The 26,409-nt window shown below is 42.3% G+C and overlaps 1 protein-coding gene across 1 annotated transcript in view; it reads left to right on the top strand.

Annotated features, from left to right (window-relative positions):
- FAM83C (family with sequence similarity 83 member C) overlaps positions 1-25,613 on the top strand; it is a 35,565-nt gene extending 9,952 nt beyond the window's left edge. The window contains exons 2-4 of the mRNA XM_073572377.1: positions 7,479-7,646; positions 22,294-22,418; positions 24,349-25,613. Coding sequence (XP_073428478.1) covers positions 7,479-7,646; positions 22,294-22,418; positions 24,349-25,132 — 1,077 coding nt within the window. The 3' untranslated portion in view covers positions 25,133-25,613. The remainder of the gene's footprint in view (positions 1-7,478; positions 7,647-22,293; positions 22,419-24,348) is intronic.
- The last annotated feature ends 796 nt before the right edge of the window (positions 25,614-26,409 follow it).

Genomic DNA, 26,409 nt, shown 5'->3' with positions numbered 1-26,409 from the left:
AGTGTAAAACCTCTGTGTTAAGGTACTGTCACACTTAGCGATGCACCAGCGATCCCGACAACGATATGGATCGCTGGTACATCGCTAAGTGGTCACTAGTGAGCTGCCACACAGGCAGATCTCACCAGCGACATAGCAGCGGTCGGGGGTCGGTACTTACCTGTCTTATGAGGCGATCCTGACGTCCTCCTGCCCGCATCCACACGTCGCTCGTCGGTGCCACAGGAAGCCCAGCAGGAAGCTGACGACGAGAAACGGTCCAGGCCGTTCTCGCGCGATCAGTGATAATCAGCGGGGGAGCCGATCGGAGGTAAGTATCACACATAGCGATATCGCTAGCAATATCACTGCTGCGTCACAAAACCAGTGACGTTACAGCGATATTGCTAGCGATATCGCTAAAGGGGGTTTTACACTAAGCGATATCGCTAGCAATATCGCTAAAACGTCACTGGTTTTGTGACGTTATAGCGATATTGCTAGCGATATCGCTATGTGTGATACTTACCAGCGACCGGCTCCCCCGCTGTCCATCGCTGATCGCGCGAGAATGTCCGGCTCCATTTCTCGTCGGGCGCTTCCTGCTGAGACTTCCTGCTGTGACGACGAGCGACGCGTGGAGGCGGGCGGGAGGACGTCTGGATCGCTGTGTGTGAATGGTAAGTATCGTGCGCTGCGTCGCTGCTGCATCGCTGTGAGATCTTTCTGTATGAAAGCTCACTAGCGATCATTTAGCGATGCACCAGCGATCCTGGCCGGGTCGTATCGCTGGTTGGATCGCTGGTGCATCGCTAAATGTAAAAGGGCCTTTAGTGTGATAGGGCCTTTACAGAACCCCCCAGCATCCCGAATAGGAGATGCATGTATGATAGTTGTAATGTGAGATGTATACCCTTAATGCAGCAACCGACCGGCTGCCCCCCTGGGCAGAGGTAAACAAGATATCTCACTTCTGACCTCCCCACACCTTTGTAAATCCTCCGGCTATTGTAATGTATGTCTGGCGTCTTAATTGGAGCCTGTTATCTACTGGCCCAAGACACATTGATTGTCCTGCCCTCTGTATGTACAGTGGGGAAAAAAAGTATTTAGTCAGTCAGCAATAGTGCAAGTTCCACCACTTAAAAAGATGAGAGGCGTCTGTAATTTACATCATAGGTAGACCTCAACTATGGGAGACAAACTGAGAAAAAAAAATCCAGAAAATCACATTGTCTGGTTTTTTTTCATTTTATTTGCATATTATGGTGGAAAATAAGTATTTGGTCAGAAACAAAATTTCATCTCAATACTTTGTGATATATCCTTTGTTGGCAATGACAGAGGTCAAACGTTTTCTGTAAGTCTTCACAAGGTTGCCACACACTGTTGTTGGTATGTTGGCCCATTCCTCCATGCAGATCTCCTCTAGAGCAGTGATGTTTTTGGCTTTTCGCTTGGCAACACGGACTTTCAACTCCCTCCAAAGGTTTTCTATAGGGTTGAGATCTGGAGACTGGCTAGGCCACTCCAGGACCTTGAAATGCTTCTTACGAAGCCACTCCTTCGTTGTCCTGGCGGTGTGCTTTGGATCATTGTCATGTTGAAAGACCCAGCCACGTTTCATCTTCAATGCCCTTGCTGATGGAAGGAGGTTTGCACTCAAAATCTCACGATACATGGCCCCATTCATTCTTTCATGTACCCGGATCAGTCGTCCTGGCCCCTTTGCAGAGAAACAGCCCCAAAGCATGATGTTTCCACCACCATGCTTTACAGTAGATATGGTGTTTGATGGATGCAACTCAGTATTCTTTTTCCTCCAAACACGACAAGTTGTGTTTCTACCAAACAGTTCCAGTTTGGTTTCATCAGACCATAGGACATTCTCCCAAACCTCCTCTGGATCATCCAAATGCTCTCTAGCAAACTTCAGACGGGCCCGGACATGTACAGGCTTAAGCAGTGGGACACGTCTGGCACTGCAGGATCTGAGTCCATGGTGGCGTAGTGTGTTACTTATGGTAGGCCTTGTTACATTGGTCCCAGCTCTCTGCAGTTCATTCACTAGGTCCCCCCGCGTGGTTCTGGGATTTTTGCTCACCGTTCTTGTGATCATTCTGACCCCACGGGGTGGGATTTTGCGTGGAGCACCAGATCGAGGGAGATTATCAGTGGTCTTGTATGTCTTCCATTTTCTAATTATTGCTCCCACAGTTGATTTCTTCACTCCAAGCTGGTTGGCTATTGCAGATTCAATCTTCCCAGCCTGGTGCAGGGCTACAATTTTGTTTCTGGTGTCCTTTGACAGCTCTTTGGTCTTCACCATAGTGGAGTTTGGAGTCAGACTGTTTGAGGGTGTGCACAGGTGTCTTTTTATACTGATAACAAGTTTAAACAGGTGCCATTACTACAGGTAATGAGTGGAGGAAAGAGGAGACTCTTAAAGAAGAAGTTACAGGTCTGTGAGAGCCAGAAATCTTGATTGCTTGTTTCTGACCAAATACTTATTTTCCACCATAATATGCAAATAAAAGGAAAAAAAAACAGACAATGTGATTTTCTGGATTTTTTTTCTCAGTTTGTCTCCCATAGTTGAGGTCTACCTATGATGTAAATTACAGACGCCTCTCATCTTTTTAAGTGGTGGAACTTGCACTATTGCTGACTGACTAAATACTTTTTTTCCCCACTGTATATATATTCTGAGACCGATGAGTAAAATGTCGTCACACTGGAAATACATGGTGTAGCAGTGATCTCTTATATGTTACCATGTAACAAAGTCTTTCGAGCCAGCCCCCTTCATTCAGAAGTGAGGAAAACCATAGTGGACCTCCTGAAACATGGGGTGGTACAGAAGACCCCGTTACACTGGTGGCAGCTGTGGGAAATCTTGTTTACCTCTGCCCAGGGGGGCAGTCAGTCGGTTGCTGCATTAAGGGCATACATCTCACATTACGACTATCATACATGCATCTCTTATTCGGGATGCTGGGGGGTTCTGTAACACTCTGAATGGTTGTGTGATTGCAGCCCAATTCATACATGTCATTTTCGGTCTAATATGGCCGCTGAACACCATCTTGCTGGATCTCTGAATTATCTGACAAAAACAGAGAAATCATGAGAATTTCCAATTCCATGCTAAACCATCAGTTGACTATTGACCGTTTTATTAGTTGAAGGGATATCGAATATATATATTTAACTTGTAATGTCTTCACATCCTGTTCCGTCCAGATGTGTCCAGATGCCAGAATTCCAAGCGGCGGAAGTTCACTGACCGCCATACTGGTACACCCAAGTGATGGGTGTCTCAATTTGGAAACTGCTGGTGGTACCAGCCTCTTGCGCTGTACCACCAGCGGAACACCATCGCACCACACACACACACACTGTATACACTGTACACACCACACACACACACTGTATGTGCCATACGCACCACATACACACACACACACACTGTATATGCCATACGCACCACACACACACTGACAGGAGATAGACAGTGTGTGCGGTGCATACACACTAGAGAGAGGATAGTACCGAAGAAGATTGTGATTAGAATTAATTAATTAAGGAATTTGCTCCTAAGACCTTGTGGGGGCATCACAACATATTACCAGACCCCAATCAGAGGACAATAAAACATCCAGGCTCCTTATCTATGAACTGGTCCAATATTTATGGCCATAACTGTCTATCACTCCTGCATAATGATAGTTCTGCTTCGCGTCACTTGTCTTATCTATTGCATTTTTTCTGTGCTGTGTTGTGCATAAATATGTGACTCTTCAGATTTTGTGTTAGTCAATGCCTGATGAAGAGACCTGAGTAGTCTTGAAAGCTTGCAATTTGTTACCATCTTTTTAGTTAGCCATTAAAAGGTATCAACCACTGAGGACTCTATTTTTAAGCAATATTTCACTTCACAAAATGTATCCTCTGCGATCTCCTGCTGTAATGTCAGTATTGTCTTTTGCTTCCTCCCCTTCCCAGGAGATGTTTTATGCTCCGTTCACGGTCAGACACAGACAATGTTTAAAATGAACTTTCGTTCGTGGGAAAACCCCTTTAAAAAGCAAATATCAACGCCAACATGGCTCCTCCTAAAAAGTACGCCAATGACAATGAAAGGAAAGCAGTAAAGGCACAACGTCGAAGACAACAACGGGCAAATGAGACTCTTGAAGAGCAACAGCATCGCTAGGACAAAATCAATGCATATAAGTGTAGACATCAAGCACATGAGTCCCCTGATGCAAAAGCCATTAGATTATCACAGGATGCCATTAGGCAACAACAGCGCCGCAAACAGAAATCTTTAGTCTTATCAGCAATATCATGCTCCCAACACATGAGGGGAGATCACAGCACAGGAAGGAGAGAGACAGCAGACAAGGGGGACAGCACATGGGGTAGACAGGTCAAAGAAGAGAGCACAGACGGGAGAAGTCAGCACATGGGGATAGAGCGAGTGGATAGGTGGGTGAACACATGGGGGGAGAGATTCTTCAATGCTGCAAAGCCTGCCCCCATCGTGAAATTACCGCCCTCCCGATGTGACAGCATCAGGCCTCCATCTAGTACATGTTATATTTGTTTTGCAAATACAAATATCAACTCTAATTTAATACAATAAAAACTAGTCTTTTATGAGTATAGATCTAGCTGGACTCATAAAATGATCTTCTCAAGATTAAGCTTGAAAACTTTCAAAGTAGATAATGCAGACATTCTGCCATGGATTTCAAAGTACATACACAAGCCTTATCATGTCCAAGAGACCTATTCAATAATGTATTCCATTTGTATTGTGAAATCTGGTGACAAATCCTCTATAATTTCAAACACTCATTACCTCTCAGCAAAAAAGATGCATTTGGCGGCATGGTGGCTCAGTGGTTAGCACTGCAGCCTTGTAGCGCCGGGGTCCTGGATTTAAATCCCACCAAGGGCAACATCTGCAAGGAGTTTGCATGTTCTCACCGTGTTTGTGTGGGTTTCCTACATGTTCTCCGGTTTCCTCCCACATTCCAAAGACATACTGATAGGGAATGTAGATTGTGAGCCCCATCGGGGACAGTGCCGATAATGTATGTAAAGCGCTGTGCAATTAATGGCGCTATATAAATTAGTAAAATAAATAAAAATAAAAATTTGTTACTCAGAGAAAAATCTCAGTAACTGAAACTTGTCACAAGCTCATAAATACCTTGCTGTAAATATTTCATATTGAAAAACAAAAGAAAATGCAGAATTACCAGTTTATTTTTTACATATTCTGAAATATGATGGACCTGAAAATAAACTACCCACTGATTTTTTTAAGTTTTTTCTGCTATTGTTTTTCTTATTTATTGCATTTCTTTTAAATTGCAGCATGCTAAAAGGTGTTGCATATTTTCACTTCCTTTATTGTTTTTTTTCTTTTTGAGTGTTAAGACCACATTCACAAGTTCAGTATTTCATCAATATCGAATCCCACCAAGGACAACATCTGCAAGGAGATTGTATGTTCTCCCCGTATCTGCATGGGTTTCCTCCGGGTACTCCAGTTTCCTCCCACATTCCAAAGACATACTGATAGGGAATTTAGATTTTGAGCCCCATCGGGGACAGTGATGATAATGTGTGTAAAGCGCTGCAGAATATGTTAGCGCTATATAAAAATAAAGATTATTATACTAATCCGGGCTTAATGTCCCCAAAAGGCCCTGTCACACACAGCAAGATCGCTGATTTTGTGACACAACAGTGATCTCGTCAGCGATCTCGCTGTGTGTGACACATATCAGCGACCGCCCCCCCCACCGGGTATCGCTGATCATGCAGCAATGTTCTGGGCCATTTTTTGATCGTTGGTCTCCCACTGGCCAGCACGCATCGCTGCGTGTGGCAGCAGGAGACTGACGATCAGCGAGCTCCCAGCATTGTAAGTATACGCTGGGAGCTGGTATCTAAGGTAAATATCGGGTAACTAAGCACGCGCGTCACTTAGTTACCCGCTGTGTACCTTAGATACCTGCGTGCTCACGCTGGGAGCTGGTATCCAAGGTACACAGCGGGTAACTAAGTGACGCGCACGTTTAGTTACCCGATATTTACCTTAGATACCAGCATTCTAGCGCGAGCACGCAGGTATCTAAGATACACAGCGGGTAACTAAGTGACGCGCGTGCTTAGTAACCCGATATTTACCTTAGATACCAGCGTCCTAGCTGGTCCTGATCGCTGGGGAAGCTGCCTGTTTGGCCGCTCACCAGCAATCATGTAGCGAGGCACCAGCGATCCTGACAAGGTCGTATGGTTGTCGGGATCGCTGGTGCATCGTTTAGTGTGATGGGGCCTTTACAATAGAAAGGTGGTATTAACCCATCATTAACCCCACTTGCCACCACTACAGGGCAGTGGGAAGAATTGGGCAAAGCTCCAGAATAGGTGCATGTAATCTACTGTTTTTATCAGGGGCTCCTCTGCAAACATGATATAGCGCTCACTATCTATTCCAGCCAATTTTGCGATCCAAAAGTCAAATGTTGCTCCTTCCCTTTCGAGACCCTGACGTGTGCCCAGGCAGCAGTTTTCCACCACATATGGGGTATTGGCATACTTAGAAGAGCTTGTATAACAAATTGTATGGTCTCCTGTTACCTTTGTGAGAATGCAAAATCTGGGGCTAAACAACATTTATGTGGGAAAAAGCAAAATGTTCATTTTTTTCTTCCACATTGCTTTAACTCTTGTGAAGCACCTGAAGGGTTAATAAACTTATTCAATGTGGTTTTGAGCACTAAGGGGTGCAGTTTTAAAAATGTGTCACTTTTGGGTATTTTCAGTCATATAGGCCCCTCAAAATTACTTAAATGTGATGTAGTCACTAAAAAATAGTTTTTGTAAATTTTGCTGGAATAATGAGAAATTGCTGATTAACTTTTAACTCTTTAACTTCCTAACAAAAAAAATGTCAAAAAAGATGCTGATGTAAAGTAGATATGTGGTAAATGTTATTTATTGTATTTAAAATACAGTTTTGTGTGATATATCTCTCTAGTTTAAGGACATAAAAATTAAAAGTGTGAAAATTGCAAAATTTTCTACTTTTTTGCCAAAATTCTGATATTTTTACAAATAAAAGCAAAATATATGGACTTAAATTTGCCACTAACATAAAGTTCAATGTGTCATGAAAAAAACATTCTCAAAATCACTGGGAAATGTTGAAGTGTTTCAGAGTTACTACATAAAGTGACTCTGGACAGAATTGTAAAATAAGCATTGTCAGGAAGGTGAAAACAGGCTTGGGGTGAAGGGGTTAAATAAAGCTGCTTGTTTTTGATCCTGCCTAGTACCATAGTTAGTTACAGTCATGGCAACCTCACAGTATGGCATATTTTAGGCAGAGTCCCCTTCCAACTATGCTTTGTCTACACAAGAGACTGAATATGTTAATGTATTTGTCATTTTTATTATTATATTATTGTTTTTTGTAGGTCATTGCTTTGGTCATGGATCTATTCACAGATGTGGACCTCTTATGTGATATGATAGAAGCATCAAGTAAACGAAAAGTCCCTGTGTACCTGTTGCTTGATGAGAAGAATCTGATCTACTTCATAGAGATGTTTGAGAAGTTGGGATTCAATAAAGTTCAAATACCTGTAAGTTCAGTGTATTTAATGTATATTGTGCAGTATACATGCAAGAATGGACAACAAAACAAATTTTAACTATACCATCATGAGGATCTTGAGCATATTATAATGATGAGCATATTATAATGACGTGCTCTCCGTGTGAAAATCGGACATCACACTGACCAATGCAATTGAGTAGGGCTCTACAGATATCAGTTTTTCATAAGGATATTTCACAGTGTCCATGTGAAAAAATTTGCAGGATGCACTGTTATCTTCCGTTTATTGGATGAGACTTGCCCTTTCAAGTGTATGGGTGCTAAAAAAAAAAACAGATCTCATATGGAACATCTGTATTGCATTCGATTTTTGCAGATACATTGGTATTATTAACATGGGAAACTGAATTTTATCATGTACATTTTAAAATGTTAATGTATAAAATCAAATGTCACACGAGTGTCAGACTGATGTAACATACAGACACGTTCAGTTATGGCTGAAAGTGTTGGCACCCTTAAATTTGTTCTGGAAAATGAAGTATTTCTCCCAGAAAATGATTGCAGTTACACATGTTTTGTTATACACATGTTTATTTCATTTGTGTGCATTGGAACAACACAAAAAAAATGAAAAAAAAAAGGCAAATTGGACATGATTTCACACAAAAAAAAAAAATTGGGCAGACAAAATTGTTGGTAAACATCTTTGTTTCAAATGAGATGCTCATTCAAACTCACCTGTGGCAAGTAACAAGTATGAGAAATATGAAAATCACAACTAAAATGATAAAAATTGGAGAAGTTGACTCAATCTTTGCATTGTGTGTCTGTGTGTGCCACACTAAGCAGGGAGAACAGAAGAGGAGAAGAGAACTATCTTAGGACTTGAGAACCAAAATTGTTGAAAAATATCAACAATTAGGGATGAGAGAATCTGTGGTTGTTTGGCCAAACTAGAATTCAAAGTTCGGCTCTGTATCCGAACTTGACCCTGAACTTGACCCTGACCCGAACTCAGTAGAAGTGAATGACGACACAAATTTTGGTACTTTAAATGGCTATAAAATGGTCATAGTAAGGGCTAGGGGGCTGAAAAAGGAAGCTAAATATGGGTAAGAGTAGGACAATCGCCCTGCAAAAAATGTGTCTAGGGAAACAACTTAAAATAACATAGAAACATAATAGAATATATATAATCTTGAACCAGGAGGTGGAGGTCCAAGTGGAGGAGGAAGTTGAGGTGGTGGTGTTAGGTGGAAGAGGTGTAGGAGTAGAAGGTAGCCAATCCTGCTTTTGCGTGTGTTTTTTTTAAAGACAGTGTAATAATCTGTTGGCCACTCTATCTGTATACAGGCCATCTAAACTCTGCGCTTTTTTGAGTGAAAACAGTGAGGGGAGCATCAAATAGGGCTCATGGCTGTGTTGCTGCTGGTAATAGTGTGGTTGCTCAGGGATGGATAACACGTGCTTGATCTGCTACGCACCCAAACGAAACACCTTCCTCTGGTGCACACAGGCAAGAAGAAGTTCTGTGTAATTTTATAGACCTGAGTACCGCTGGATGAATGGTGAGGCCAGAATAATTAGAGGTGGTTTTAGACTGGATGGCAGAGAGTGCCTTCAGTTCCTTCACTTTGTCTTCCACCCGGTCCCCTACTAAAAGCACAAATTTTGCTTCTGTGGTCCATGAGCATCTGTCTTCCACCTCACCCAATTGAAAATCAGCCAAGCAGTCTGTGCCCCAAGTCATGCACCAGTCACATCTGCTTTTTAATGACTCTGCTGGTTATGGTTCTGTGGGCCATCCACCTGACTTTGCCCCACAAGAGGAAGAAATAGATGCCCAACCACTTGTTCTGTTTGAGGATGAGTACCTAGGAGGGGTAGTGCAAATGGTCAGTGGACCACCATAGTACATCTCTGATGATGATGATGATGGCAAAACACAGGTGCCAAAGACTGCGGGTTTCTGCTGTGTGTAGAACGGCAAAGAAGGCAGGTGTGAAGACTGGGTGGAACATCATGCAGGGGATTATTATTATTTATGTTTAGAGCACCATTGATTCTTTGTGATGTACACGAGGAGAGGTTACATACAAAACCCAAATAGAAATTTCAATGTCCAACTAATAGTCAAACAGGTACATAGGTAAGAGGACCATACCCTTGCAACCTTTAGAATCTCCAGGATAATGGAAAAGGAGAGAGTAGGTTTGGCAGTTGCAGCAGCTTCGGTGTTGGTGAGGTGGCAGCTCTGTTAGTAGTGAGGTGGCAGAGTGGTCATTGCTAGCTGTAAGCTGTTCTAAAGAGAGAGGTTTTTGAAGTTCCGCTCCAAAAGTTCCAAATGTAGGGGATAAAGGAGTCTGTTGGGCCACAGAATTATACAGAATGGGGGATACACTAGAGAAGTCTTGCAGGCGATTGGATGAGTACCATACGATTGTGGAGGAAAGAAGGAGGTCTTGGGAGGACCAGAAATTATGTGGTGGAAAATATCGGGAAATTAGTTCAGAGACATATAGGGCACACAGATTTTGGATGGCTTTGCAGGCCAGTGTTAGTGGCTTGAAGTGGATAAGTTGTATATTATGAGACAATGAAGGGATTGGCAGAGGGGATTAGTGGAGGAATAGCTAGGACAAAAGTGTAGGAGAGTTAAAGGAAACCTGTCAGCAGGATTGTGCTGAGTAACCTACAGGAAGTGTCAGGTAGGCGCTGATATACTGATTAAAATGATACCTTGGTTGATGCAATCCATCTTGTGGTTGTTGTTTAATCTTTATTTTCAGCTTTCAGCTAATGAGATTCTCGTGCTCCGTGGTGGCCTGTGGGGAGGAGTCTTTATGTAGTGCTCTGCTTATATATTCATCTGTTTGGCTTATGACATGTCACTGATCCCTCAGTGACCTGCCCCTATTTTACATAAGGAACATAATATGTTTTGAAAATCAAAAAAAATTCACATTCAGCAGTCAGGCACCGACAGCGTCACCTGCGCTGTAGCATCATCGCAGTTATAGTGTCCATTTAAATACTTTATTTAATGATATAAATTTATTCAGAAAAAAAAATTCTCTCTCAAAATGGTGCCTGCGCAGTAGCATCTATCGCCAATCCGCCGACGCTATCTTGGTGGAGACAATTTTTTTTTCTCCTCTAGCAAAATGGCACCAGCAGCTCTGATAGATGCTACTGCGCAGGTGTGGCCAGCGGCATTTTGAGAGAGAAAGTTTATATCAACAAATAAAATAATTAAATGAACATTATAGATGCGATCTTGCTACAGTGCAGGTAGACCTTTGAAATACCTGTGTTAAGTGAGACAGACTGCAGCCAGAAAACAGATCCCATACACCCACAGAAAAGGTGTGTCTTCTGTGGCTTGACAGAAAGAGAAGTCAACTACAAAAAAAACAAGCTCAAGGGATCAGATTTATAAGCGTGACAGTTTCAACAACCTGGTGGAATACTATGTACCACACGTCTCCACAAACTGAGTCATGGGTCTGGCTTATTTAACTTCTGGGTCTCCTAATTGGACCCATGGCCTGAGCTTACCCTTTACGCCTTGGAGGTGCTGGCCTGCCCTGCGGAAAGTGTACTGTCAGATCCTGGGTTTAGCACGGTAAGAGGTGTGATCACAGACAAGCACATGTGCTTTTCCACAACCAATGATCCCACAGGACAACACCTTTGGCTGAATAGAGAAGTATACCAGAAGCACCCAGCCATTGTTAGACTCCACTGCAGTTTGTTTATTCACTATGTTTTGGGGCCTACCCAAATTAAAAAGAGGGTGTTTTGCAGAGAACACCCACACTGGCTGTTTTGCAGTGTACCCAAACAGAGTTTTTTTCAGAGTACTCACACAGACATGTGCAGAGTACACACACAGGTTTTTACACACAGTACTCCCACAGACACAGGTGAACAGTATAACTATTTTTTAGGCCCACATGTCATACAGTCATATCAACAGCTTATTTTTTTTAGGCACACTATTCAGACAGACAGCTGCAGAGAACACAGAGGCCTAAAGGCATAGTATGCTCAAAGACAGGTGTAAAGAGTACACACAGAGGCTTTAAAGCACAGTTATTTTTTTAGGCCCAGCCACATTGGTAGAGTATAACATTTTTTGCAGGCACAGCCACAATTCTTACAGATACAGCGGAAGAGTGAAATTTTTTTTTAGGCCAACAAAGGGCAAAGAGACAGCTGAAGAGCATAATTATCTTTTAGGCACACTGCTCATATAGACACAGCAGTAGTAAAATTACCTTGTAGGCATACTATACACAAAAAGACGGTTGCAGAGTAAAATTAATTTTTAGATCCACAAATGGCAAAGAGATGGCTGCAGAATAAAATTATTTTTTAGGCCCACAAATGACAAATAGATGGCTGCAGAGTAGAATTATTATTTAGGAACACTATTTGTATACACACAATGGTAAAGTAAAATTATTTCTTTGGCCCACAAATAGCAAAGAGATAGCTGCAGAGTAGAATTAGTTTTTAGACACACTATTCATATAGACAGAGCAGTACAGTAAAATTATTTTTTGGTCCACAAATGGCAAAGAGACGACTTCGGAGCACAATTATTTTGTAGGCACATTGATCGCAAAAAGACGCCTGCAGAGTAGAATTGTGTTTTAGGCAAAGTAGAGTACACAGAGGCTTAAAGGCAAAGTACTCCCATAGGTAGAGGTGCAGAGTACACACAAAGGCTTTTTGACACAATACTCACAAAGTCAGGGTGGCAGAGTACACACAGAGGCTTTTTTGGCACAGTACTCCCACAGGCAGAGGCTCAGAATATACACAGAGGCTTAAAGGCACAGTTATTTTTTAGGCCCAGCCACAATGGTAGGACAGCATTTTTTCTTATGAAGAGGAGGATGAATGAACTCATGGAGATCAACATCCGACACTGCGGAGACACCATCACGTGTTTCTCAATGCAGTGATTCTAGAGCACTGCCCCCATCCCTTATGGGAAATATGTAAAACATGCAAAACAGAAGCCGCGGAGACACCATCACGTGTTTCTCAACGCAAGCAATGACCAGCCAGGTCTTTGCCCGGGAAGGAACAACCACGGGAAGGGCAGTCTCCAATGAAGGAAACCACCTATGCCAAAACATGGTATCCATCCACATACAGCTGTTTCGGGGAATTGCCCCTCATCAGTGTGGAGTAGGAAACTGGCTGGTAGGAGCAATACCCCGAAACAGCTGTATGTGGATGGATACCATGTTTTGGCATAGGTGGTTTCCTTCATTGGAGACTGCCCTTCCCGTGGTTGTTCCTTCCCGGGCAAAGACCTGGCTGGTCATTGCTTGCGTTGAGAAACACGTGATGGTGTCTCCGCGGCTTCTGTTTTGCATGTTTTACATATTTCCCATAAGGGATGGGGGCAGTGCTCTAGAATCACTGCGTTGAGAAACACGTGATGGTGTCTCCGCAGTGTCAGATGTTGATCTCCATGAGTTCATTCATCCTCCTCTTCATAGTCTTTTTACTAGGCATTGCTCCTACCAGCCAGTTTCCTACTCCACACTGATGAGGGGCAATACCCCGAAACAGCTGTATGTGGATGGATACCATGTTTTGGCATAGGTGGTTTCCTTCATTGGAGACTGCCCTTCCCGCGGTTGTTCCTTCCCGGGCAAAGACCTGGCTGGTCATTGCTTGCGTTGAGAAACACGTGATGGTGTCTCCGCGGCTTCTGTTTAGCATTTTTTCTTAGGCACAACCACAACTCGTAGAGACAGAATGGTGGAGTAGAATTATTTTTTAAGTACAATACTCATACAGACACAACAGTGGAGTTAAATTATTTTTAGGGCCCACAGATGGCAGAGATGACTGCAGAGTGTAATTATTTTGTAAACACACTACTTGCACAAAGACGTCAGCAGAGTAGAATTATTTTTAGGCACGCTATTCATATATACACAGCGGTAAAGTAAAATTATTTCTAAGGCCCACAAATGGCAAAGAGACGACTGCATAGTAAAATTATTCTTTAGGCTCACAAATGGCAAAGGGACAGCTGCAGAGTAGAATAGTTTTTTTTAGGCACACTACTCGTAGAGACACAGCTGCAGAGTACACAATACTCATGCAAGCGGGGTTGCCGAGTACACACAGAAGCTTTGATGCACAGTACTCCCACAGGCAGGGGTGCTAAGTACACACAGGCTTTCTGGCACAGTACTCCCACAAGTTGAGTTGCAGAGTACACACAGAAGCTTTCTGGCACAGAACTCCTACATATAGTGGTGCAAAGTACACACAGAGGGTTAAAGGCACAGAACTCCCACACGCAGGGATGCAGAGTACACACAGCGGCTTTTTTGCACAGTACTCCCACATATAGTGGTGCAGAGTATATACAGAGGCTTAAAGGCACAACACTCCCACAGGCGAAGGTGCAGAGTACACACAGCGACTTTTTGGCACAGTACTCCCATTGAGACATGTGCAGAGTGCACAAATAGGCTTTTTGCAGAGAGCACAGTTTTGTGGGATATTTTTTCTGTCTTTTTGTGTTGTTCCAATACATACAAAGGAAATAAATATTTGTATAACAAAACATGTGAAATTGCAATAATTTCTAGGTGAAATACTTCATTTTCTGCAACAATTTCAAGGGGGCCAACACTTTCGGCCATGACTGTAAATGGCACATGGATGACAATATTGTTGAAAATCGTCTGAGTTTTCTTTATGAAAATTGGATGAATTTTCATACGCTTGTCTCGCCCTGCTTAAGGCTAGGGCTACAGAGTGACACACTAATTTATCGTCAAAGGGGTTGGGTTGCAAACTGCAACTGTCACAACAAGTGCAACACAGTTGGATTTTTGGTTGTAAGTCACATTCCATAAACATCAGTTGAGCATGTGACCTGCCTGTGATTCAGCAGGTTTTTTTTATAGACAAATTATAGCTCTAAAATAAACTTTCAAAAGTTAATTGCCGACATCTTTTCTGTTGAGCAACCTATCTGAGTTTTGTTGTCATGTGGCACATGCCGCCACAAAGTTCTACCCTAATTGAAGTTTTGGACAGTTCAACATAAGATACACTGCTAGCACGATAACATTAAAGTCTATGATGGCAAAAATTCTGCAACTTTGAACCAAAATCGGACACCCAAAGTCTTTTGCGACACGTTTGCCAATCTGATCCCATTAACAATTATTAGTTGTGATGTTATACTGTAAGTCCATTATCTTTATGAAACACGACATATACAGTATTTTCCTGGCAGATGTATCCTGAGCCCTGACCTTTGTAGTAGGCAACAAACTATGTTAAACCAAGATTTGCACTACTCGAACTGTCCCGAGAAGTTGGAAATATGCTCTGACTTCAATTTTATCTGTATCCATAGCACACAGATATAGTTAAAAATATATGGGTGGAGAAGGGAGCAGACAATACCTTTCTCCACCATTCAGTCTATGGACAGACTGATGGTCATATATACTGCATATACACAGTGGATATACAGTGCCTTGCAAAAGTATTCAGCTCCCTGGAACTTTTCAACCTTTTCCCACATATCATGCTTCAAACACAAAGATACCAAATGTAATTTTTTGATGAAGAATCAACAACAAGTGGAACACAATTGTGAAGCTGAACAAAATTTATTGGTTATTTTAAATTTTTGTGGAACTTCAAAAACTGAAAAGTGGGGCGTGCAATATTATTCGGCCCCTTTACTTTCAGTGCAGCAAACTCACTCCAGAAGTTCATTGGGGAATCTCTGAATGATCCAATGTTGTCCTAAATGACTAATGATGATAAATATAATCCACCTGTGTGTAATCAAGTCGCCGTATAAATGCACCTGCTCTGTGATAGTCTCAGGGTTCTGTTTGAAGCACAGAGAGCATCATGAAGACCAAGGAACACAACAGGCAGGTCCGTGATACCGTTGTGGAGAAGTTTAAAGCTGGATTTGGATACAAAATAATTTCAAAAACTTTAAACATCCCAAGGAGCACTGTCCAAGCGATCATCTTGAAATGGAAGGAGTATCATACCACTGCAAATCTACCAAGACCTGGCTGTCACTCTAAACTTTCATCTCAAACAAGGAAAATACTGATCAGTGGTGCAGTCAAGAGGCCCATGATCACTCTAGATGAACTGCAGAGATCTACAGCTGAGGTGGGACAGTCTGTCCATAGCACAACAATCAGCCGTACACTGCACAAATCTGGCCTTTATGGAAGAGTGGCAAGAAGAAAGCCATTTCTCAAAGATATCCATAAAAAGTGCCGTTTAAAGTTTGCAACAAGCCACCTGGAAGACACACCAAACTTGTGGAAGAAGGTGCTCTGTTCAGATGAAAGTAAAATCGAACTTTTTGGCAACAATGCCAAATGATATGTTTGGCGTCATAAAGGCTACACAGCTCATCACCCTGAACACACCTTCCCCACTGTCAAACATGGTGGTGACAGCATCATGGTTTGGGTCTGTTTTTCTTCAGCCGGGACAGGGAAGATGGATAAAATTGATGGGAAGATGGATGGAGCCAAATACAGGACCATTCTTGAAGAAAACCTGTTGGAGTCTGCAAAAGACCTGAGACTGGGACAGAGATTTGTCTTCCAACAAGACAATGATCCCAATCATAAAGCAAAATCTACAATGGAATGGTTCAGAAATAAATGTATCCAGGTGTTAGAATGGCCAAGTCAAAGTCCAGACCTGAATCCAATCGAGAATCTGTGGAAAGAGCTGAAAACTGCTGTTTACAAACGAGCTCCATCAAACCTCACTGAGCTCGAGCTGTTTGCCAAAGAAGAATGGGCAAGAATTTCAGTCTCTCGATGTACAAAACTGATAAGAGACATATCCCAAGCGACTTGCAGCTATAATCGCAGCAAAAGGTGGTGCAACAAAGTATTATGTTAAAGGGGCTGAATAATATTGCACGCCCCATGTTAGGGCTGGCGGAATGCAGTAAATAATAAAATGATAGTAAGGTGCACTCGCAGCCCGGCATCCACCGTGCAGAGGTGTTAAACTGCTGCTTAGTAATGGCGGATGTATATAGCGGTATCCAAACGCGGGTTAGCATCACCAGGTGTGAACAGGAGCGGGCTCTGTTACGTCACAGAGCCGCAGTACCGCGGAACATAAATTCCGGAGCCTGTTAAATCACACAGCACTTGGCAAGAGAGCGCTCAGTAAATGGTCACAGAACTCAGCCCCAAGGACACGAGGATTGAGTCCCTCTAGACCTACTGAACGTGCGGCGTCGCACCTGCGGACGCCTCTAATGAACGCTGACCACCGAGGAGTGCAGACTATGTGCGTAGTCAAAGCCACCGGTGGATGCTGATGCCAGTCTCTGCCTCTACCTGGACCTCAGCCTGGGCGCTAGCAGGATAGGCTACACAACACATGCGTACCAAGGGTAGGGGTTTCATAATGAGTCATTCACCAGAGACATTCATACATGCATACAACACTCACTCCACATGGTCTAATCTTTTTCTATATTAGCGCACAGCCGTGCGATCCTTTTATAGATGCAGCCTTCCGGGACCTTCCTGATGGCCCAATGTGAGCTGCAATAGGACCTGAGCATGTGAACTCCGACCTCCAATGAGAGGTCATCCCACGGGCATGCTCAGTAGGAGAAAAGCAGGACTTAGTCCCAGGAGCGTCTGCTCACCGCTGACTCATGCATGGTACAATAGCTGAGCCAGGAGTAGCAACCAGATGCCTAACGTTAGCCTAGGCAAGACGCTGGGACCAATGTCTCTACTGAGCAGGAACCTCTGCGGCTGTAGAGGAATGGGAGACTGCAGAGGACATGGCTTGAGATTCCCCCTGTGCAGTGTGAGAACCTTGGCACCTAACACCCCACTTTTCAGTTTTTGAATTTCCACAAAAATTTAAAATAACCAATACATTTCATTCAACTTCACAATTGTGTCCCACTTGTTGTTGATTCTTCACCAAAAATTTACATTTGGTATCTTTATGTTTGAAGCATGATATGCGGGAAAAGGTTGAAAAGTTCCAGGGAGCCGAATACTTTCGCAAGTCACTGTAAGTCTGTGCACCCATGAAAATGCCAATAACAGCTGTATTCACCTCTCTTACCGGTGCCATTCCAGTGGTGTTGGCACTGGCTGTTCCGGTGCTTACGTGACATTGTTATGTCATGAGATCCTTTTGACCAATCAGAGCTGGCTTCAGTCTCTTACAGACGTAATTGACATCAGGAAGGAGTGAGAAAGCAGCCACATTTCTCACTTCTTCCAGAAGACTGATTTGCCCTAAGGATGAGAGAATGAAACCAGCACTGATTGGTATGTCATGCGATCCATGTAGCCAATGTCACATGAATACAGGAAGAGCCAATGCTGACAATGCTAGAACTGCGCCAGCACCACAGATGATTATTGGTCTTATTATTTTACTGGGAGAAAACATAAAGATTGAGAAAGGCTTGTTACAGTAGTCGACAACACATTAAGGATGGCATAAGCGCTGAGATTATTTTTGTTTGCATGACTTTTGCATGACAAAAAAATGGCATGTCAACAGCATTGTACAATGTGCGTGTGCGGAGTTGGATTTATTTGTTGAAGTTGCAGAGTTGTGTGTGTTGGGGTAACAGAGTTGTGTGTGTGTTGATATAGCAAAGTTATGTGTGTATCAGAGCTGTGTGTTTGTTGATGTAACTGAGTTATTTGTGTGAGGGGACATCAGACTGTATGGAGGATTGTGCGGTGTGCGGTGGGCACTGTCAAGGGCCTTATATTGTGCATGGGGTATTTAGTTTGTCGGAAGCATTTGACTGTGTGGAGGAATCATTTTGTGTGAGGGCACTGTAGGGGACATGAAAGGGTTACCATACAGTGTGAGAACACTAATTGTCTCCACTAGGAGCAATATTTCCGTCTGGGAGCATATAAAGGACTGGGTGGGGTTAGGGTACTGGCTTAGTGGTAAATAAAAATTTTTGTTACACGCACGGCAGTGTGTCCCTCTTTCTCGTCACTCAGAGTTGGGAGGGACAGTAAAACCATGCCAGTAACAATACATAAAAATGACAGACAAAAGAGATTAAAGGAGCTGGGGGTGGAGAAAATATTCGGTCCATTTTGTGGTATTCTGAGTATAACAATTTTGATCAATAATTAGACTTAGGGAAGAGCGAGTAGTGAAATACTCGGACTCGCTGTACTGTTACGAGTAGCTCCTAATACTCGGGTATTCGTAACGAGTAGCGAGTCCAATGTAAGTCTATGGAAAATTCGAGTAATGAGCTGGGAATGTGTGTGGGTGGAGACTGTGTGCGCAGAGAATGTGTGCGGGGGCCTGTGGGGCTGTGTGTGGGGTTGTGCAGAGGCCGGCACAGCCCCAGCAGAGCCAGGCACATGTCGTCACAGCACCGCACAGGCCCGGCAGAGGCCAGCACACCCAACAGAGCCTGGCACAGCCCTGCACAGCCCACAGAGCCCCGCAGAGCCTGGCACAGGCCGACACAGTCCCGGCACACACACAGCCCCGCACACACACACAGCCTCATAGACCCCCGCACACATTCTCCGCACACACATAGTCATAGCTTAATAGCCTATGACTCATAGGCTATGACTATGACACTGCGCGACCAGCCAATCACAGTAATCAACAACAAAGAAGGTGGTGGCTTTACTGTGATTGGCTAACACATGCCGGGCGGGAGATCCGAATACTGCAAGGCGACTAGTGAAATTTACTCGCTAGGATTCGAGTAACGCGAGTACCGCATTACTCACCGAGTACCGAATCCTAACGAGTATACTCTCTCATCCCTAATTGGACTGTCTGTCAATGGTGACCTATAGCTATGGTGGCATAACAGCAGGGGAAGCCATTCTGAAGCACTATGGAGGTACACAGTTGGGGGCAAACTCCATGTGCCATTGTACTGTACATAGTCTGTGCATGCAATTCTGCAAATCTCTAATATACAATAATGATTCTGATTCTGCCGCATAAAATCAGATAAACTTCAGATTTTTCCTGGCATGTTCCTATTTGTTTTATTGCTGGGTATAATCTTTTTTTCTTAGAACTATGAATGTACTGTACTGATATAAAGAGACTTATTATTTGACAGGTCTGAACTTGAAATCCTTACATTTTCTTGAAGACATGCTGACTTGAGGGATTTATGCATTACTCAGGATAAAAGTAGGGTGTTCACTTTCAGACAGAGGGTGGAGGACTGCAACATATTCTTCCATTGACATAAACTGACAGTTAAATATGAATGGGAGTGATCACATACACTGTATTGACATAAAAAGCTATTTAAAACAAAGGCCCCATGCTCATTTTTTAGCTGTAGCGAGAGCTATCACTGCAACAGGTTCTCTCTATGCTGCTTTACAGTCTGATGATCACTGGCACTTACCTTTTACTGTTTTACTTTACTTTACTGTTTTTTCTTGTTTTATTGCCTTCTCTATTAGCAATCAGTATTGGGTTTAGTCCACTGGCAGACACAGACAGAATTGGGCCCCTGTGCAAGAACAATACATCGGCCCCTTGCAGCCCAAGATCTCCTAAAAACTCAAAATTGCACGTGCCTTGGAGGTATAAATGGTCCCACTCACCTCTTGGGCCCCTGTGTGGCTGCACAGGTTGCACCAATGATATGTCCACCCCTGGTTTAGTCACTGCATTAAAATACTACCTGGCTGCTGTCTTTTGCCGTTTCCAGCACTGCTCCAATCCTCTCCTGCATCACATATCCGCTACTCTGAATTTACGACTCACTAAGGGGACTGTTAGTTCCTTTCTTATTGTAAGTCTACGTGAACCTCGTTTTGAGTCTCATTTAAGCACATTGACTTCCAGTCCACAAAGAAGACACAGTGTGAACAGGCAGGTCAAAACTGTGTCATGTGATCCAGAGAGGACGTGAGCAGCGCTGGAAACGGCAGAAGAGAAAGATGGGTATGTATTTTAATTCACTCATTACACACAACCATATTACTGATTGGTAATGGAAGGGGCAATAAAAAAGTACAGAAGTGATTCTTTAAGTGCAAATGTTTCCTTAGAAGGCATCAATGATTTATCGACATGACAGATCAATATTCTTCTTCATAAAGAAAAAAATTAACAAACCTTTGAAAATGTACTAACTATATTTAACAGAGCTTTTTGTACCTTTTCGTCATATATCATAAAAAAGTCCAAACTATGTAAAATAAATGACCTATATTTTTCTTTTCAGCTCCAGTAAGGTACCTGTAGCTTCAGTATTATATATGCAGACACTTAGTTTAGTTAGTAGTACGCACCTATACTTTATTTATCATGTAGCTACAGCTCCTTAGCAATAGTATGGCATCCTGTGCGGGTGACCACCTTTATATCAGTCTTTTCATTCTGTTTCAGGATAGAAAATGACCAAAAACAAGAAAGATAGCATGTTATAGACAAAGAAGGTGGCCTGAGAGATTAACTGGAATATTTTAAAGTGTATTTGCTCTTTCGCACAAATCCTGATAAAAATAAAACTGCTGTTGATGGAAATTCCAGGCTAATGTGTCCATGGCTCAACCTTGTGCTAGTACCATAGTTGGTGGAAATTCAATTTTCTCACTTCCTAGAACACATTGCTCCTTCCACTGCCCAGTGCATTCCCTAAACTGAGAGTATGTCTTTCTGTTATGCCTGTAGAAAAATATTCAGACTTGAGAGTCCTCAGTAGTTGATACCTTTTAATGGCTATCTGAAAAGATGGTAACACATTGCAAGCTTTCCAGACTACTCAGGTCTCTTCATCAGGCATAGACTAACACAACATCTGAAGAATCACATATTTATACACAACACAGCACAGAAATAATGCAATAGATAAGACAAGTGACATGAAGCAGAACTACCATTATGGGAGAGGGATAAACATGAATATTGGAACAGTTCATAAATAAGGAGTATGAAAGTTTTATTGCCCTCTGATTGGGGTCTGGTTCTGTGTTGTGTGATGACCCCACAAGGTCTGAAGAGTAAATTCCTTAATTGATGTAAAAAGACATAAATCCATGCGACACATTCATTCCTGTATGCATTTTCACAGACAGGGGACAAGGAGAAGAGACATAGAGAGACACACACACATTAAATAATTAGCATTAATAATAAAATAATTTGCAGATCACTTTTTTATGACATAATCTATCAAACAAGATCAAGTTGTCTGAAATTACCATGAGACGATTGTGTGGATGATGACGATAATGTCAGTGTCTATTTGGTTTTAGCCACCAATATGCCTAACTATAACCCATTTATTATGTTTATAGCTTTTATTTCTTAGTTTTGCAGATGTTATGAATACTTTACTATATTAGAATTTTCTTTGTTTTGTGCATTTCAAAAACAGATGACTTTAGAAAAAACAATGGAGAAGCAGGTGCGTGTTCTTTAAATGTCGTCTGCATTACGCGTATCTTATAGTGTTTCGTGTGGAGTCTAATGCAATCTTTGTAAAGTACAGACCTTGACATTTTAGAGACTTTATAGAAACAGTTGTGTTCCTGTAGATCTGTGAATTAATAATGTTTTCTTAGGAAAACAGAAAAAAAACTAATATTTCACAATTTTCTGTTTTATAGCAAATGAAGATCCGTACAATAACTGGTGACACATACTGTACAAAGTCTGGAAAGAAATTTTATGGACAGTCACTAGAGAAATTTCTGTTGATTGACTGCGAACATGTCATTGCTGGTTCCTACAGGTAATCTTATATCAAATTTCTTGTATATGATACTCTACAAAATCTAAGACCCCGATTCAAGAAGATGTTTTAGCCACAATTCAGCCACAGAACACCATTAAATGTTTCATAGTTGTGCAAATGTTTTGCAACTTTTGACATTTTGATGCAACTTTTGGCTAGCTCCACCAAAGTGGGCGGAGCTGGGGCAGAACAGGACATGGAAAACTCGCCTGACAAATTCATAAAAAATTGTGACATACCTTATGCTAGAAGTGACACTTCACTTTCTGACTGGCATAATGGGGTGGCGATGTACACCAGTTATAAGATGCACCTGATCCATTAAAAGGTGTGTACCTCTTGAAGAATTAGGAGCATCTTAATCTAGCATTAAGGCCGGTTTCACATTTGTGTATGGAGGAACTGCGGAGGGATGCGGACTTCCTCTGTGAAGCTCCGCCCACTGCTGCACCTCCTCCGGTCAGCTCCGCCTCCGTCGGCATGCGGCCTGCGTACCCTATCTTTAGCATTAGGTATGCAGGCCATGCCGATGTGTGCCTCCGCATGCGTCGTTTTGATGGTGTGGCGACCTGCGCCAAACGCAACGTGTTGCATTTTGGTGTGGTCGCCGCTCCGTCAAAATTGCTTGATTGGAAATTTACCTCTTTGTTGGAGCAAAATGGAGTTTCCATGCATCTGATTACAGACTTGTAGGCACTCTATATTTTGTGTCAAACCTCTTTGAGGCACAGTATTCTTGCCGCTTGAAAAAATTCTTCTAGTCTTCTAGAGAAGAAAACTTTCTTAATGCATGATGTGATGTGCCATTAGTGCATGTAGTAAAGGGCTGTTATCAGGATTTAAACAGTCAAACTATTTTATGTTCATGTAGCTCTTTCAAAGACAAATCTAGCAATACCTGTACATGACCAGTCCGTTCCTCCCTTACTGAGAAATCAGCATTTGAACTAATATGTAAATGAGGCTGAAGAACTATTTGAAGATCTGAAGCCTCTGTAACTCCAGCCAAACTCACCAACCAGCGCCCCTTCCCCCCATCTTAACTCAGGACTTCATTAACTGAAGTCACACAGCATAAAGGCTTTCAGTCAAGCAGGAGGGAGAATTGGGCGGAAAATAGATCTACAAATAGTTCTTCAGCCTCATTTGCATATCAATTTAAACACTAATTTCTCAGTAATGAAGGAATGCACTGGCCAGGCATAGGTATTACTGGAATTATCTTTCAAAGAGCTACATGCTCATACATAGTTTGGGGGGGAGTGAAATCCTACTGACAGATTCTCTTTAAGGACCAGCAAAACATGAAGCCATGATACCAGAGTGTGCATAAATCCTGCAAGTGATTGAATATTGCTGATACATAATTGTTATTGTTACATCAATCAAAATACTAGGTTTCAAGAAACCTAATGGAAAGTCTGGCTGGCATAGAATTCTTTAGGGCTCGCTCACACTGCCATATATTCTCTCAGGCAAAACAAACGGGCCGTTTATATTAATGACACTTGGCTCAAACTTTGTCAGAGTTTGATCCGAGTGTCATCTTACTGTCATCTAATTCACTGCACAGGTAAGAAGATGAAGAACTTAATTCCTCCATTTTCTTCATTGTCTCTGTGTACATTAGACTGCACTTGGATGACATCTGAGTGTAGTCCGATGTTTCCCTCGCATCCATAGACTTATATGGGTACGCGTGATCCTATCGGACGCATTGGCAGCATTGTTTTCACATGTCGAATCACAGATCTGCACTGCCCCATAGAATAACATTGGGCCCATTGCTATTTGATAAAACATTGGATAGCACTCAGCCATGTTATACGTCACTGTGACCGTACCCTTTTCTTGAGAGTTTATGAAAATGTTTTAATGTTTACTTGTTTGCCTATGAAAACCTATTCTGACACTTATTATCTTTCAGTTTCAGTTGGCTTTCGGGTCACGTCCACAGCAATATGGCAACCTACTTCAAAGGGAACATAGTGGAAGAGTTTGACAGAGAATTTCGATGTTTGTATGCAGATTCATTAGAAAATGACTACTTTTGTATGATGGAAAATGAAAACAACAAACCGTTTGGGTCTACGCCCACCAGGAGCAGATGGCAAGCTGTAGACATTCCTCTTCAAACGCCTCTAGCTCTTGATCGTTTACATCAATCTGACAGTACCTCTAGCTCAGACAGCCAAAATAGTGTAAAGACACCACCCTTTAGTAATAACCAGGCGGTCACTGTGATACGCGAAGAAAAACCGGTGCTGTCAAGGTACTATCACAGAAACACAAACGACGAGAGAAGTAAACAAAAAGCCGAATCACCGAAAGATCAGAGACGGCCGTCAGTTCCCCACACAGAACAAAATAACCTCATGGCTATGCACAAAAAGGCATTGTCGAAATCCACCCCTGACCTGATCGACCCACCTTCTACTATTAGAGCCAAGCTTGAACAATTTCAGAACAAACTTCTACATCCACAAAACAAGATATCCCCGAGAATGAAAAGTGATGCGGCTATAAATAAAAAAAATAATCACGATAGCGCTCCCACGAATAAGACTGCTTTTGCTGATATGAAAAGGGAGGACGCTAGCAAAGATTTTAAAAGGATGACCCTTGGACATAGCAAGCTAGAACTTATTACACAAGTTAATAACAAATTACTAGAGAATAAGGTGTACAGTCGTTTTCAGGGTCAGCCTTAAGCAACGCGATGTAGTGGAAAGAACTTTAACAAAAATGGCAAATGTTACCCCTGCTTGGAAAGTCAGGTGTGGAGTAACGGTGCAGTCCGGCAAGATGGACTGTCTGTCCTAAGATCTATGAATTATAGCCATGGCATATTCATCTCCTAATGGACTACTGATGTATTCTAGATTGTAAACTATGTTTATAGGATTTATTGCTTTCGTTAAGTACCTTACAGCTAACCTTGCCCATCTACCAGTTTTGGAACATCATGCGCCGAAAACCCTGTTATTATTTTAAATGTCCATTTATTGTCTCACGTCTCTGCTCTTTTTGTGCTTCCTATACCATGCCTGATGAAGACACCTAAGTAGTCTCGAAACGTTGCTTTGTAACCTCGCTTATTGTATTCTGTTAGCCATTAAAAGGTATCATAACTACAAGAATATTATTTTATTTCTTCTACTGAGAGCAATAAATCTTTTTTCAACTGGCTAATACAGTAGCAAAACCATTATTTTTTCTTTCGAAAACCCTGCACACCCGAAATGTGTTTCTAAAAATTCTTAATTAAAGCTATGGAAAGAGTGTATCCTATAGAGCAGGATGCTCCCAACTACCTGAATGGTAAACAGTTTCATTAAAGTTATTAAACTTGTGTTGGATTTTTATGCCGTGTAGTTACACGCAAACTACGGTATCATTTACGACACAAATGACTGATGAAATCCTATAATAGAGGTATTGATTGTTTTTTTCATCTTTCCCTTTTCCATGGCATCTAGTCAGTGGTGACTGTGCACGGTCGTAAATCATTCCATGCTATTAATAAAAAATACTTATAGTGGAGGGGGAAGATCGTGCGCAAGAATCGCGTCCAAGGGGCTAGCCAAAACGTCCTATTTCTAGGCAATTCATAGTGCTTTCCACTGAAAACGGACTATAGGGAATGGATCTATTGCCAGAAACAGAAGTAATGATGTCCCAATCATCAGTAACCTGACCTTGAGGTCAATTAATAGCCTCAGCGGTCAGTTGACTGAGCAACGCATCTTCGTTTCCGATCATTACAGAGTCCACCTGAGCAGTGGGGGAATAGAAGGATAAGTGCCACATTTTTTGTCTTTTCTCTCTAGCCAGCTTTTAAAAAGTGGCAAAAAAAATGTATAAATGAAATTTTCTACAGTTTTTCCATTTTGCTTTCACATATTAGTTATGACGCCACCTAATGTTCTTTTCATTTTCCCCCAGAAGATACACCTACTGTATAAAGAGCCAGTGGACACACAAGCCC

Source organism: Dendrobates tinctorius, unplaced genomic scaffold, assembly GCF_039654945.1.
Source record: "Dendrobates tinctorius isolate UK_male_01 unplaced genomic scaffold, ASM3965494v1 ptg000032l, whole genome shotgun sequence".
NCBI lineage: Eukaryota > Metazoa > Chordata > Amphibia > Anura > Dendrobatidae > Dendrobates > Dendrobates tinctorius.
This window is presented reverse-complemented; position numbering and strand designations above follow the sequence as displayed.